This window comes from Perca fluviatilis, chromosome 8, assembly GCF_010015445.1.
Source record: "Perca fluviatilis chromosome 8, GENO_Pfluv_1.0, whole genome shotgun sequence".
Taxonomy (NCBI): domain Eukaryota; kingdom Metazoa; phylum Chordata; class Actinopteri; order Perciformes; family Percidae; genus Perca; species Perca fluviatilis.
Window position 1 is genome coordinate 14273404 of NC_053119.1, and position 13223 is coordinate 14286626.

The 13223-nt window shown below is 38.6% G+C and overlaps 1 protein-coding gene and 1 long non-coding RNA gene across 3 annotated transcripts; both read right to left on the minus strand.

Moving 5' to 3' along the window:
• Nucleotides 1-225: 225 nt before the first annotated feature.
• On the minus strand, nucleotides 226-2674 carry LOC120564497 (leptin-like). Of its 2 annotated transcripts, XM_039809530.1 has the most exons (3): nucleotides 2594-2674; nucleotides 1341-1540; nucleotides 902-1240 (listed from the first exon to the last, which is right to left on the minus strand). In XM_039809530.1, the coding sequence occupies exons 2-3, from the start codon at nucleotides 1488-1490 to the stop codon at nucleotides 902-904; spliced, it is 489 nt and encodes a 162-aa protein (XP_039665464.1). In that variant the 5' UTR covers nucleotides 1491-1540; nucleotides 2594-2674. The 2 variants fall into 2 exon arrangements, with proteins under 2 accessions (XP_039665465.1, XP_039665464.1); XM_039809531.1 differs by lacking the exon at nucleotides 2594-2674 and having other exon boundaries at nucleotides 226-1240; nucleotides 1341-1490.
• A 7818-nt stretch (nucleotides 2675-10492) lies between these two features.
• On the minus strand, nucleotides 10493-11559 carry LOC120564348. The gene is made up of 2 exons (XR_005640087.1): nucleotides 11169-11559; nucleotides 10493-10977 (listed from the first exon to the last, which is right to left on the minus strand). It is a non-coding gene; the product is annotated as an uncharacterized LOC120564348 (long non-coding RNA).
• Nucleotides 11560-13223: the final 1664 nt, after the last annotated feature.

Consider the following 13223-nt stretch of genomic DNA (forward strand, 5'->3'; position numbering starts at 1 on the left):
GTTATAAGTTATCATTACATTCATTGTTTTTAATACTAGTTTTAAACCAAGTTAATCATAAGCTGATAGCTCTGGATAAACACTTCCCACTCATGAACCTTGAATTCAAGTAAACACCCACAAATGACATTGTATATTGACCTGGTGTACGTGTCTTTTCTACTTCATTCAGATCCTTCTCATCTTTCACTTACTGTACAACACTGACAAACTATATATCACAATTCATATTTTTGTTAAATATTTATTTAGTTTAAATACAGTAGTAAAAAAACACTGTACAAAAATATCTACAAAATATCATCTACAGATATAAATAACCATTTTGGAAGAGCGGAAGAGATTGCACTGAAATGAAAGTTGCTCTTTGTCCTTCCTGTCATACAACTGCACCTGTTTTTCTTGGCAGGTTTCAACCTTTTTTTTTTGTTTTTTTTAGGCAAGTTTCAACCTGGTTTTCAGGATTTTCCAGGCATGACCTCACTGCTCATCGTGACGTTTCCTCTGGCTGCAACCAGCCAGCTGATTCAGCTTCATGACTGAATTATGAATTGGGTCCATAGTTTTCACTAAGAGCTGTTTGTTGATGCAACAGTGGTGTCACAATGCAAACCTATGATTTATCTTTGTGTGCAAAGCGTAGAACACTTTGCATAGAAACAATCCTGAGGAAACTACACTTTTGCTTCAAACATCCTGATGAGAAGACAATGTTACAAAATACATATTTTCTAAATAGTCTATAAATTAATACGTATATAAATAAGTGTGTGTTCAAGAATACATTTCCTTCAAAACATTGCAAAAGTTCAACTTTGCCAGGTGCGAAGTCAGACATCACTGATGCAGACGTGGCAAATCTTGCCAGCAACTTGCAAATATTGGTCCTAATGTCAGTCTTTCAGCAAGTCTCAAGATGATCCAGATTTTTCAATAGCATATGGAGAAACTCCTTCACTCTCATGAGAGCCTCGATGCTCACGGTGTGAATATACTTTAACTTTTGACTCTGTAGCTCTTGGAGCGGCCCCGGCACCGAAGGCTTCGGCCGCAGCTCGCTGCAGTGCCCTTGCCTCCACTCATCGAGGTAACCCGTAAGTGAAGAGATATCAGACTTGACCTGAGGGATCCAGTCGTTGGTGTCAGAGATCAGGCTGTTGTAACCCTCCAAGACTGTCACTATTGAGGAAAGTCCATCCAGATCATCAGAAGGTTGACGCAGTGTCAGACCAGTAGGGACCTGCAGCAAGAGAGAGTGAACGGGATTCAGTCAAAAACACACCCACTTTTGTAAACACTTTCAGATTCAGTGTCACCACAAACAGAACCATAAAGATTACCTGGAAATCTTTATTCAGCCTAACCACCAGCTGCTCGGCCATCCATTTCACTTTTGATCTCATCTTCACTACTTCCGCTGGCAGAGGAGCAGCTGTACCCACACTCAAAACGTGCAGCAGAGAAAACAGCAGGGCCAAAGTGTATTCCATAATTGTAGTATTTCTCTGGGTTTACCAAACTCAGAATAGCACTGGTATTCCTAGGAGAAAAGAGGATGCAGGTTATTCTTCCTTTTAGTGTTTATCTTTCACTTGCTGTTTCACCATTGTGTCATCTCATCAAGACAGCATCATTGTTAGTGGTGGAATGTAACTTCAGTAGATTTACTTAAGTACTGTATTTGAGGTACTTTACTTTTCATGCCACTTTCTACTTCTACTCCGCTACATTTCAGAGAGAAATATTGTAGTCTTTACTCAACCACATGCATCTGACAGCTTTAGTTACTAGTTACTTTACAAATTAAGATTTTTTGCACACAAAACACGTGGTTTATAAAATACAATGTTTATTATAAATTAAACTACCCAACAATATACAGGCCTACAAGTCCAGCTGAAATGATTAGCCGATTAAACTCTTAGTTGTTGACAGAACTGTTTGGATCGTTTGTGAGGATTTTTCTGCATTGAGTACTTTTATTTTTAATACTTTAAGTAAATTTTCCTGATGATACTTACATACTTTTACTTAAGTAACACTTTCAATGCAGGACTTTTACTTGTAAAGTGTGGTATTAGTACTTTTAAGTAAAGGATCTCAATACTTCTTCCACCAATGGTCATTGTATACATAACACACACATGCTTCCATCCAGTCATTTACTCAATATGTTTGATTATGGCAGCAAATATTTGTGAAAGAGACACCTGGGAAATCCTGACTGTGTAACAGATACAAAGATCACTGACTTTGGCCAACACTGTTATTCTCAACTCCCTGTTTTCCAAACCTCTGCTACATCCTCTGTGAAGAATAGACAGAAGGCTAAGTCCATAAAAAGCTCAGCTGCGAGACAGACAATCTATAAGCAACGAGAATGTCTCCTCAACTGTCACACTTTTACAAATATGCATGTTTTTAGAAATGAATCCAGCATTCAAACATACTCCAAAAAGCTGTTAAACAAAGTGATGCACTGCTAAATGGTGAAAGCCCAAGTGTGACTGTGAGCACAGCCAAAAGATGGAATAGTTGAAGCCCAAGAGTAAAGGAGATGGGAGAACGAGATGGAGAAGAGAGTTGACCTTACCTTAGCTGGATGTCTGTGTGTATGCCACAGTTGGGCTCCATCAGGACATCTTATAGTGGAGGGCTGTTGACTCATCTCTTACTCACCTCTCTCCAAACCCCCATGCCCCCCTCATCCACCCCCACACTTACACCCTGACCGCTGCCTCCCCTTGTGGAACTGCAGGAGCTGGTGACAAGTTTGAATATGTTTTTGGTGACTACCTGACATATTTGAATCACCGGGCAAACATTTACACAAACTATCTTATCAAAATTAGGATGTGCACAACACAACACCCTCATGTTCCTGTGTAAACTTTAAAATACTGATATCTCTTTTACAGACAGGGGCGATTCTAGGATCAGAGCTTTAGGGGTTCCTGGCACCCTTTTAACGCAATTTTGTTCAAACGTTATTCTACTGTGCTAACTGTGCATGTCCCAGAGCAGAACCCCCTAGCTCAGCCCCTAGTTTGATTTTTAGCAATTCTTTTTTAGGGGTGCCAGGATCAAGTTAAGGAGTGCTTCAGCACCCCTAAAAAAGGGCTAAAATCGCCCCTGTTTACAGATAGTTATTACAACTATGTTTCTAATGTTGTGACTGCAAAGACGTTTGCCGCTAGACTGATTAATATGCCATATGTTACATCCTACGCTGACACTCACTTATCGTCACTGCGCTCTCTAAACATTGCCTAATGCCGCCAGTTACGTAAGTATTTATTTAGGATGTTCCATCACACAGTGTGTCTAAGCACCCATGTACAGTAGCAGGAAATAAAAAACCGAAACAATAAAAACACAACAGCAGTTATTTGGAAGAGTATGACACAGCTCTTCTCCTGACTGATCTCATTATTATTATTGGATTATATAAATCAGATGCTTCTCATTGATGGAGATTACTGGCCTGATCAGGTCTTTATGTCCTTATATCTTGTGTTTTGTTACTGAATCTGAACGCATAAGCATTTCTTTCATGTCTTCAAATCTTTTTAATTGTACTTTGTAATTCATCATTTTTTATATCATTGTACGGTCTTAATTTTCATTTTAGTTTGTTCAATCAGTAATTTATTGTATAGACTTGTATAATCAATAGGACTGTATCACTGGGTTTCAAATAGAGGAAAAAAATAGATGCTTTCAAAAGTTGAAATAATCAATACATTTTTGGTGACTTCCAGCCACACATACAGCATCTGAGTCATCTACATCACATTATTCCAATGTTTTTACAGTTTAGCTGTAACGCTGCATCTTACATACAGAATGGACATAAGTTGATGTTTGTGTGAGAATTTGCATTTTCAACACAAGTTAAACATCCTGCATGATCTTTTCCAGTTCAGGTTGGCAGGTCAGGAGCCTGATGTTCTGAACATCGGCCAGACAGCAGTTACATTTTCTCCAAACGTCTTTGTAGGTGATAGATTTCCATCAAATTATTGTGATGAATACTTGCTAATACATTTTGATAACTAACCTAATGTGGGTACCCTACTAATGATCAGTTTCCCCTTTTCACAACACAAAGTAGTAGTCTAATGTAGGTCTCCTGTCTTTATAGACTTTTGAAGCACACATTTAATTTCTTTCTGCTAAATGTGCTCATATTCAATGCTCTTCTTGGGAAAATTGTTTTAAAATCTATTTATTTTTCGAACAGAGTGGATATTTTTGAATGCGGATCGCTGTTGTTTCTCCATGGAAAAGGATGGGGGAGGCCTGCTTCCACAGGGAACAAAACCATAATGGCGCTTTTCGTTTTCCCTCAAGGTAACTTACAGTAAATCCTGCAAACTGTTAAATGCCTCATGCAGGTCACACACACACACACACACACACACACACACACACACACACACACACACACACACACACACACACACACACACACACACACACACACTGAGAGGTCTCATAAAACTATTAACACATAGTCATTGCCACACGTTTAGCAGAACAAACAGAACTGTGATAGGATCTGAAATTTTTTTGGGAAAAAGACACACTAAAGGACATATTTCTGGGAAGGAAAGTAAAGTGGGTGACCGTATCCCACTTGTATTTTCAACAGGAATAGTGTATTATTCATGAAGAAAAACATGAAGGAATGAGGTGAATGATATAATTGGATAGATAGTTTCCACATATTTTTTTCCAAATAAGTTTCTTCTGAGCTGTCCCAGAGGGGTTTACGCAGCTCTCTTACCAGCAACAAAGCAGGTTTCATTGGGCGCAAAAACATATTCCTGACATCTGGGGTGAATAATAGCTGCCTGTCGCTAAAACTATTTTTATACTAGAACTTTGCCTGCTGATATGTGACGTGTCCATATACAGGAAACATTTTAACAAAATGTGGATAGTCACTCTTGACACAGTTATGACTATCTATAATCTGTTAATTTAGCCCACGGTTCTGAGCATGCTCTAATTAGTTCCAAACAGTGAAGATACACATTTGCACATTTGTGGCTACATTCAAAACCACAACTGCAGCAAACATCTTTGTGGGTTATGTGTGGATGCCCCTTGACTCTGGGATCATGGAGGATCAATCAGCGCCGGCAGGACAAGAAGTCACCTCCGGGAGAATGACAGAAGGACGCTGCAAGGCTTCGTTAATAATTCATGAGCACTTTGTGTCACATGACTTATGGGAGCGTATGAGTCACATCCTCAGAAGAGGTGTGTGCCCCTCTTTTATCAAACTATAAACTCTTAACGCACACACATAAAAACTGCATGTAAGGTTAGGAGAATGGTTGTCATTACTTTAACAGTGAATGACTTGGAGCAATTTACAGACCTGAAGGTTAACGAAATGTTACTGAGCTGCTCCCTTAGTAGCACTGGCTGAACCATTGCAATGGGCTTTACACAGTATCAGATTACTTGTCCAGATGCAGCACGAAAACCAGGAATCCCACTCAGCAGGATCTGCCTGGATGAGTCACAGGAATGACAGGAATTCAGATTTAGTGATCCTTCATGTGCTGCCATTCAGGACGATGTGTTGTTTTCACCCCCAGACACTTGAGTGACGCTAACACCATAAAACTGGTCTAAAAAAACCTGAATCAGCTTTTTATCGCTTCATAGCTTTAGAATGAGTCAGACATCTGTAAAAGTCAAGTCACAGCGAGCAATATCTTATAACATTTTAGCAACACTGACCAGTTTTACATTCCATAGGCAACACATACGAACACAAGGTACCTATTACAAAGGATTAAGCAAGTAAAACTGAAAAAAAACAACACCTGAGTGAATTCATGAAGACTATAACAAGTGACATGTTATGCAAGGTCCAAGATATTTTTAGGGTTCACTGATTCCCTTTCCCAACATTTCGGGGGATGTTGAATAATACATCTGTAACACGCTTACAGTAATCCCTTTTCCAGCCAGTCAGATCCCCGCAGTGTAAAAGTTTTAGCCAAGACACTGAAACAGACTTACTGTAAATAAGTCCTCTCGCTTTCTTTTAGTCCAAATTGCAACAGAAGCAAACTCAACTGATTTTGCATCCTCAATATGTCCTGAGTAAGGAAAGAAAAGCCCCGAAGAATCCCATTAGGGGAAAGTTTCGAAAAAGTCCCAAATATAGCCTATTCATACGCATATTCATTATTTTTCTCACGTGAATAGGGTAACAATTCTAACCTTTAGATATCACCATGAAAATTACTGAGTTGATTACTTACATCAAGACAAACAACAAATTTATTACAAGTCTATTTACTATATACTTTTTAAATTGTTTGTTAACGTGGGCAAACAGTGCATAATCTAATTACGTATGTGCTAATTTGCATAAATACCACAACAGATCTAAACATTGGGTATAGCCAGGTGAAAATGTCTTGTTGGATCTTGTTGACATCTTACAGTAAAAGACTTGAAGTCAAGGTCTGAATGGAACCTTTTTAGGCTACCCATGAGCATTAATACATAAATGGAAGGAAGAAGTACTTTAAACCAACCTTTATTAATTCTTATTGCAGAGATGGGGAACAGGACCTACCTTTTGTCTTCTGCATTCTCCTTACCCTTGTCTCCTGTTCTTCCCTCAGACTCATCACCCAGAAACAGTCCCACGGACCCAGGCCAAACCCCATCTCTGCAATAATAATTAATAAAGGCTGAGAGATAATTCACATTTCCATTGTATAAAGAATATAACACAATGTGTTAAGAGATTGTTGTTCTGGAAGTTCTGTCAATGCAATCCGGGAAATAAGCTTGTGCAAAAACATACAAACACTAAGTCCCTGGCAGGCAAACAAGCTGACTCATAATGAAAGTAAACATCTGATATCAAAACCCTTATGTAGACACTTTTGGAGGACCTTTTGCAGGACTGTAAATACAGAGAACTTAACTTAAACATGTTGCTGGATGATCACATGACAATACAATACACAAAACACCTAGGTAAAAGGAACCTAAGTGATGTTAGCTCTTTCTTGCCGAATACTTTGAAACACACTTTTTTTTACAGTATGTGATTTTGATGGTGCTGTTGTAGCACTTTACTATGCGGGGACTCCTTCGAACACTGATTGAGAATTACCCAGAATAAAAGAGGTGGGTTATCCAAATGATGCTTCTAATTTTCCTTTGCAACACTTGCAACACACAAAGAAAGTACCGGAGAGGGAAGGCTGCAATCACAAAGAGTTTTTGAATCCTGCAGTACTAAAAGCTCATGTTTGAAAAGCCTTTGCTCTGGATGGGATTAGTGTGTAGTTAATAGTTTGTATGCAGTACGCTCCATTCCCAGACCATTCATCCATCCAGCCAGCCCTCTTTAATGGCCCTCCAGTAAAAAAAATAATCAGTCCTTTATTATTTCAAATGTATTATCTGATAGATAGATTGATAAAAGAATACCCAGAACATTTGTGTCCCCAGCACAACTGCCAAGATGTGTTGAGATGTGGTAAAGCACAATTAGACTTGCAGTATCATTTTGGTTTGGTTGTATTTGGACGATAAATGGGCACTGGTGGCCTATATGTTAGAGAAGTGACCGGGAGGTCATCGGTTCAATCCCCAGACCGACAGGATAAAATCTGGGTGGGGAAAGTGAAAGTGCAGCGCTTGTCCCTGCAAAAGAGAGGGTTCCTCTCAGTGTACCTTCCCTCAATAAATAAAGATATAAAAAAGTGATTATCAGGTATTTTAGGATTTGTTCATGATTACTGCATCACACAGTAATAAATATTGACTCTTCTAAATGGAGTCAGAGCACACCGTATTATAAGACTCATTTTATGTCAGACCTCGGTGTTATAGTGTCATAAAAATAATTAAACAGGAAGGAAGTATGTTCTGATTTTAATGAGACATACAGTATGTTTATTTCACACAAAATATTATTATCATACAAGGTAGTTAGAGGCGTTCACTTTTATTTTAACCAATCAGAAGTGGCCTTGAATTTCATGAGCCAATCACAGCATGACATCCCTGTTTTAAACCTGTCTCTCTCTCCCCCTCAGTTGTCATTTCAGGCTAAGAGCACAACCCTCCTCCTCCCCTTGCTCCTCCGGTCTTCATCATGCACGGCTCCTGGTTCCTCCTCCGGCAAGACTGCCGTCGGCTCCTCGTTTCGGGTCTTTGGGTTCCTCACACCACCATCAGTGTCTAGACTCCATCGGGGGATCAGCTTCTGGCTTTCTAACCCCCTAAATAGATATCATTTCATAATGATGGAGTCTAATCTCCAAAGACTGTACATGTCATATCATGCATTCGTACAATAAATCTTTGCATATCTGCAACAAAGTCTCTCCTGATTGAATATTTATACTTGATTTAACAGTTGATTACTGGCAGCTTTATTTTTAAACATATTTTTATATAATGCAAAAATGATAGCAAGGCCAGACAGGAAGGTGGGCTGGGTGCCCTCACACACAACTTCACCTTTAATGGTCACCATGCAGCACCCTCTAGTCAGGGTGTCTCCTGAAACAAACATTTATAAAACACATTACACTAGTGGTTTTTACATGCCATTTTCATCTTCAAGCTTTTTACTTCAAACTATCTTTTAGTGTCTATGAGGGATTTTTCAGGTTGACAAGAGGGAGTGGGGACAGAGCAATGAACAATGTACACTGAGAAAACCTGAAAAAAAGAAACCTCTATACTCAACGGCAATCCAATACAAGACCCTTACAAAATACTATTAAGTAGTAATTGCTATAGGTGGAGAAAAGCTTGGTGTGCTCATGATGTCCAAGGTGACAGCGGAGGAAGAGGAGGATGGCATTTGTGGAGTGATAGTAAAGTAATAGAAAGTAACATAAATGGTTAGCCTTATGTAATATCACTAATATTCAGATCAGCCAAATATGTATTTAAAGTGTGATGTCATAATAATAAAAATGGATAGAAGTCTGATTTTTTTCCAAGGTTTTCGTGACTAACACAATGTAACTTTGATATTTGTTGGTACCCCAAAAAGGCTATGAAGCCCAGTGGACAGAATGCAAGAATGGTTTAGCCAAATATGTGAAACTGAGTGGATGTTTGACTGACCGTTAAGGTGGGCAACAGCTTCTCTGATTGTTTGCTCCTAAGTGTAAGCAGACAAATAAGTGGCCCAAACTGGACTGTTAACTCTGGGCAATGAGTGATGCAATGGTGCTTTGGCCTCAGAGAAGGCTCAGGAAATACATTTTGTTACAAGTTGTCCAACTTTACCTTTTAGCAGGCGATCAGTCCAGAAGAAATGGCAGGTGCACGAATGAACTCCACCATCTGTCGAAGCTGCAGGACAAGTTGCCACACATTATCAGCGTGGGGGTTCTCATCTTGTCTCCAATTAACACCGACAGCAATCTCAGGAAACATTAGTTCCAGATGTTTGATGTATTAAGCCAAAATGTAGGGCATAATACCTTCAAAGAGATCTGTTGTGTCTGCAAAAGAAAACACTGTTTCTGAAATTTCCAACAAAACCCCCAGAGCCTAAATGATCTCCTGCAATGGCACACACAATCCCTTTCCTAATCTGACTATATATATTTGGATGCCGCTGATCTTGAGGTCTTTGGGATCCTCGACCAGTTGTTCCATTACCAAGTCTTGACCAAAATACTAAGATCTTGCTCTCTTCAAAGGAGAAACAAGTTGCACACGATCAGTAGTTGATAGTTTTTTTAGGTAAAATGCCATTTTTCTTTCCTGAAGGCCAATGGATGAACTACTTCAAATGAGTCCTGATAGAGAATCAAGCCGATGCACAAGGGATATGACTTTAAACAAAGCATTACAATTCAATCATGGACTTAGTTCTTCGTCATCATAGACTCACACTGGTGTTTGTTTGGTTTATCGGTGTTTTAAGCCCCCAACGTCTCCTTCCAGGCAGCGCTGCAACGGTTATGGTTATGGTTAGGGTTAGGGTTAGGTGCCTTGAAGTCAACGGTTGCACCGCTGCCTGGAAAGAGACATTGGGGGCTTAAAACACCATTGAGCGTTTGTTTGATTGGAATGTTTGGGGGGGTTAGCATCATCATTTGGATAAAGAAACCACGTTTCCGCAAAAATGAGGGCATTAGAAAGTGATTGGTTCTGCTTTCGTTGTTTGCGAGACAAAGTAAGTGGATCAAACAACACCAGAACAAGAGATACAAGTTATTTCAAACCAGAAAACAGAAAGCTGGATTTTCTTTCTTCAAGCTTTGTGGGATAGTTTTGGAGTCAATGGATGAAGAATGGTTTAATAATGTGTTTGCGTGTGTTTAACTGGAAGCAAAATCGCATCACTGCTCTGCAGAAATGTTGAATCAATTGGCTTGCACCTGATTGTGCTTTTATGCTGTTTTCCAAAGAACTTCTTGGCACAGGAAATGTTGATTGTCGCTGAAATTAGTAACAGATAGGAAATGACAAATGTGTGCGGACATTTTTTTATTGAGTCGAGACGTGTTCACAGGAGCTCATAATTCACATTCTTCACCAATGCAATGCTGTGTAGGCTGCTAAATACTAGCAGAGACAACAACTTCTCATTCACTTTATGGACAAAATGTGTGCCTCCAGATTTTTTAAAATGTATGACACACTTGAACAGCCAAACAAAATGTAGAAAACAAATGTTACACCTGTGTTACATTAAAGATTGTAATCATGAATAAATAAAATTACTAGCTTATGGCATTATATATGCAACACACAAGGAGACTACCATCAAGATCATGGTCATCATCTTAACTGCTTGTCTGTCCATGGATTTGTCGTGTGTGGATTCAAGTCAGATTTCCTCAGCGTCAATAGAATTGAGCAATGCTGCCACCCTCTGGAGGAACTATGTGGTGCTTCAGACACATTGAGAATTGGAGTAATGGGTTTCAATTCTGATGCTCAGGAAACATGAACCTGCGTGTTTAAGTGAAAGCAAACTAAATCAGGCAATAATTTACATCTCAGATAAAAGCTTAATCAGTTAACGGCAGGTATGTCTTAAACCACACACACACACACACACACACACACACACACACACACACACACACACACACACACACACACACACACACACACACACACACACACACACACACACACACCTTTTGTGTTGGCAAAGTCAAATTTCCCAATTGTATTCTCTCAAACTTGATTGATGAGCAAATTGAAAAACATTGAATTCAAAAAATATAAAAATTGAGGTCAAGTGTCAAGAGGGAATTCCATGAAAACCTTCCTTGATGTAAGGGTCCCTTGCAGATGCTTTTTGGGGTAAGGGCTTCCTGGATAGTCATTTGACAGCAAGCCCAGACCGCAAAAAGACCTGAAAAGAACAAAACTGCTCATCTGATTTCATGGCTGACGATCCAACACAGTTGGTCCAGCATCTGAAAAACACAGTTACAGATCCATGAGACTGAATGTAAATTAGGAATAAACGGCGTCATTGTCAATGCTCATTTGGATTCTATGTATTTTTTCTGTCTTCTGTTGGACTAAAATGTCTCAGATGGAATGTAACTGTGACACCTAAACATTCAAACTCTGCAAGAGAATAGTGATGACGTTCAGCACTTTTCTTTTTATTTTCTACTGCCTTGGCCAGTTTAGTTTGTATGGATAAGAACATTGTCTAAAACTAACAACTGAAAATGATTCCACTTAAGCAGAATAAAAACTATATACATGTATATAAAGTGTAAATAGTTTGAGTGTGACCTATTCCAATAGGCCTCAATCCCATATACTTCTGTGTCACTAGTTGTACATTTCCCTATAGAACCATAAAAAAGAAGTGATAGCATGCAGAGGTTTTTGAGTAGTCCATTTGGATGTGATTTCACCAACAACACTATGAACCCCTTTTTTTTCAAAAGTCAAAGGTTATTGTTAACAGGTCAGCACCAGCATGTAGATTCTGATGTCATCTACAGTACAGGCCAAAAGTTTGGACACACCTTCTCCTTCAATGTGTTTTTTTATTTTCATGACTATTTACATTGTAGATTCTCACTGAAGGCATCAAAACTATGAATGAACACATATGGAATTATGTACTTAACAAAAAAGTGTGAAATAACTGAAAACATGTCTTATATTTTAGATTCTTCAAAGTAGCCACCCTTTGCTTTTTTTGATAACTCTGCAAACCCTTGGTGTTCTCTCAATGAGCTTCATGAGGTAGTCACCTGAAATGGTTTTCACTTCACAGGTGTGCCTTGTCAGGGTTAATTTGTGGAATTTGTTCCCTTATTAATAAAAAAGCAAAGGGTGGCTACTTTGAAGAATCTAAAATATAAGACATGTTTTCAGTTATTTCACACTTTTTTGTTAAGTACATAATTCCATATGTGTTCATTCATAGTTTTGATGACTTGATGAGAATCTACAATGTAAATAGTCATGAAAATAAAAAGGAAACGCATTGAATGAGAAGGTGTGTCCAAACTTTTGGCCTATACTGTAAATTTTTGAACAATTAATTTGTTGTCTTGCTTCCTCTTTTTTTAGTCATAATAGTGTTTGTTTAGAAATAGATTTTACTGGAATGTACTAACACAGATAGATTAAACAAATGAGTACTTTTAGTTTAGAGTTGAGAAATTCCACATTTGAAATAAACAATTTCACATACTGTACATTTATTGTCTGTGAGTTCAGCTTGATTTTGAGTTTAAATAGTGAAAACAGCAATCATGTATGATCATAGTCTGACGTTAACGTGCATTAAATTAGCAATTGATCATGGTGTGCTTGCTATATTAGTATTGAATAGGAGAAGTGAATCAAAAAATTGTATCGGAAGACATCCCATGCACCCCACCCAATACACATGCACAAATGTATCATCACCAAGCCTATCAATAAAACAAACCAGAAATCCCATTAAATACACATAACTAAATGCAAAGAATTATTTTTGTAACATTTGTGAAATACTGGTTTCCACGCAGGTTCCTAAATTCCTATTTGTGATCTAGCATCGCCACGCCTTACACCTCACTGAGCCAGTAACTGACAATAGGGTCTAATGTCAATTGGCACCCTATAAAAAAAGTCAAACTGTAAAAAAGCATTTTGATTGGTATATTTTGCAACTTTATGAACAAGGGGAATTCAATGAAACTGGAACACCTGTGAAAAACACTGAAATGTCC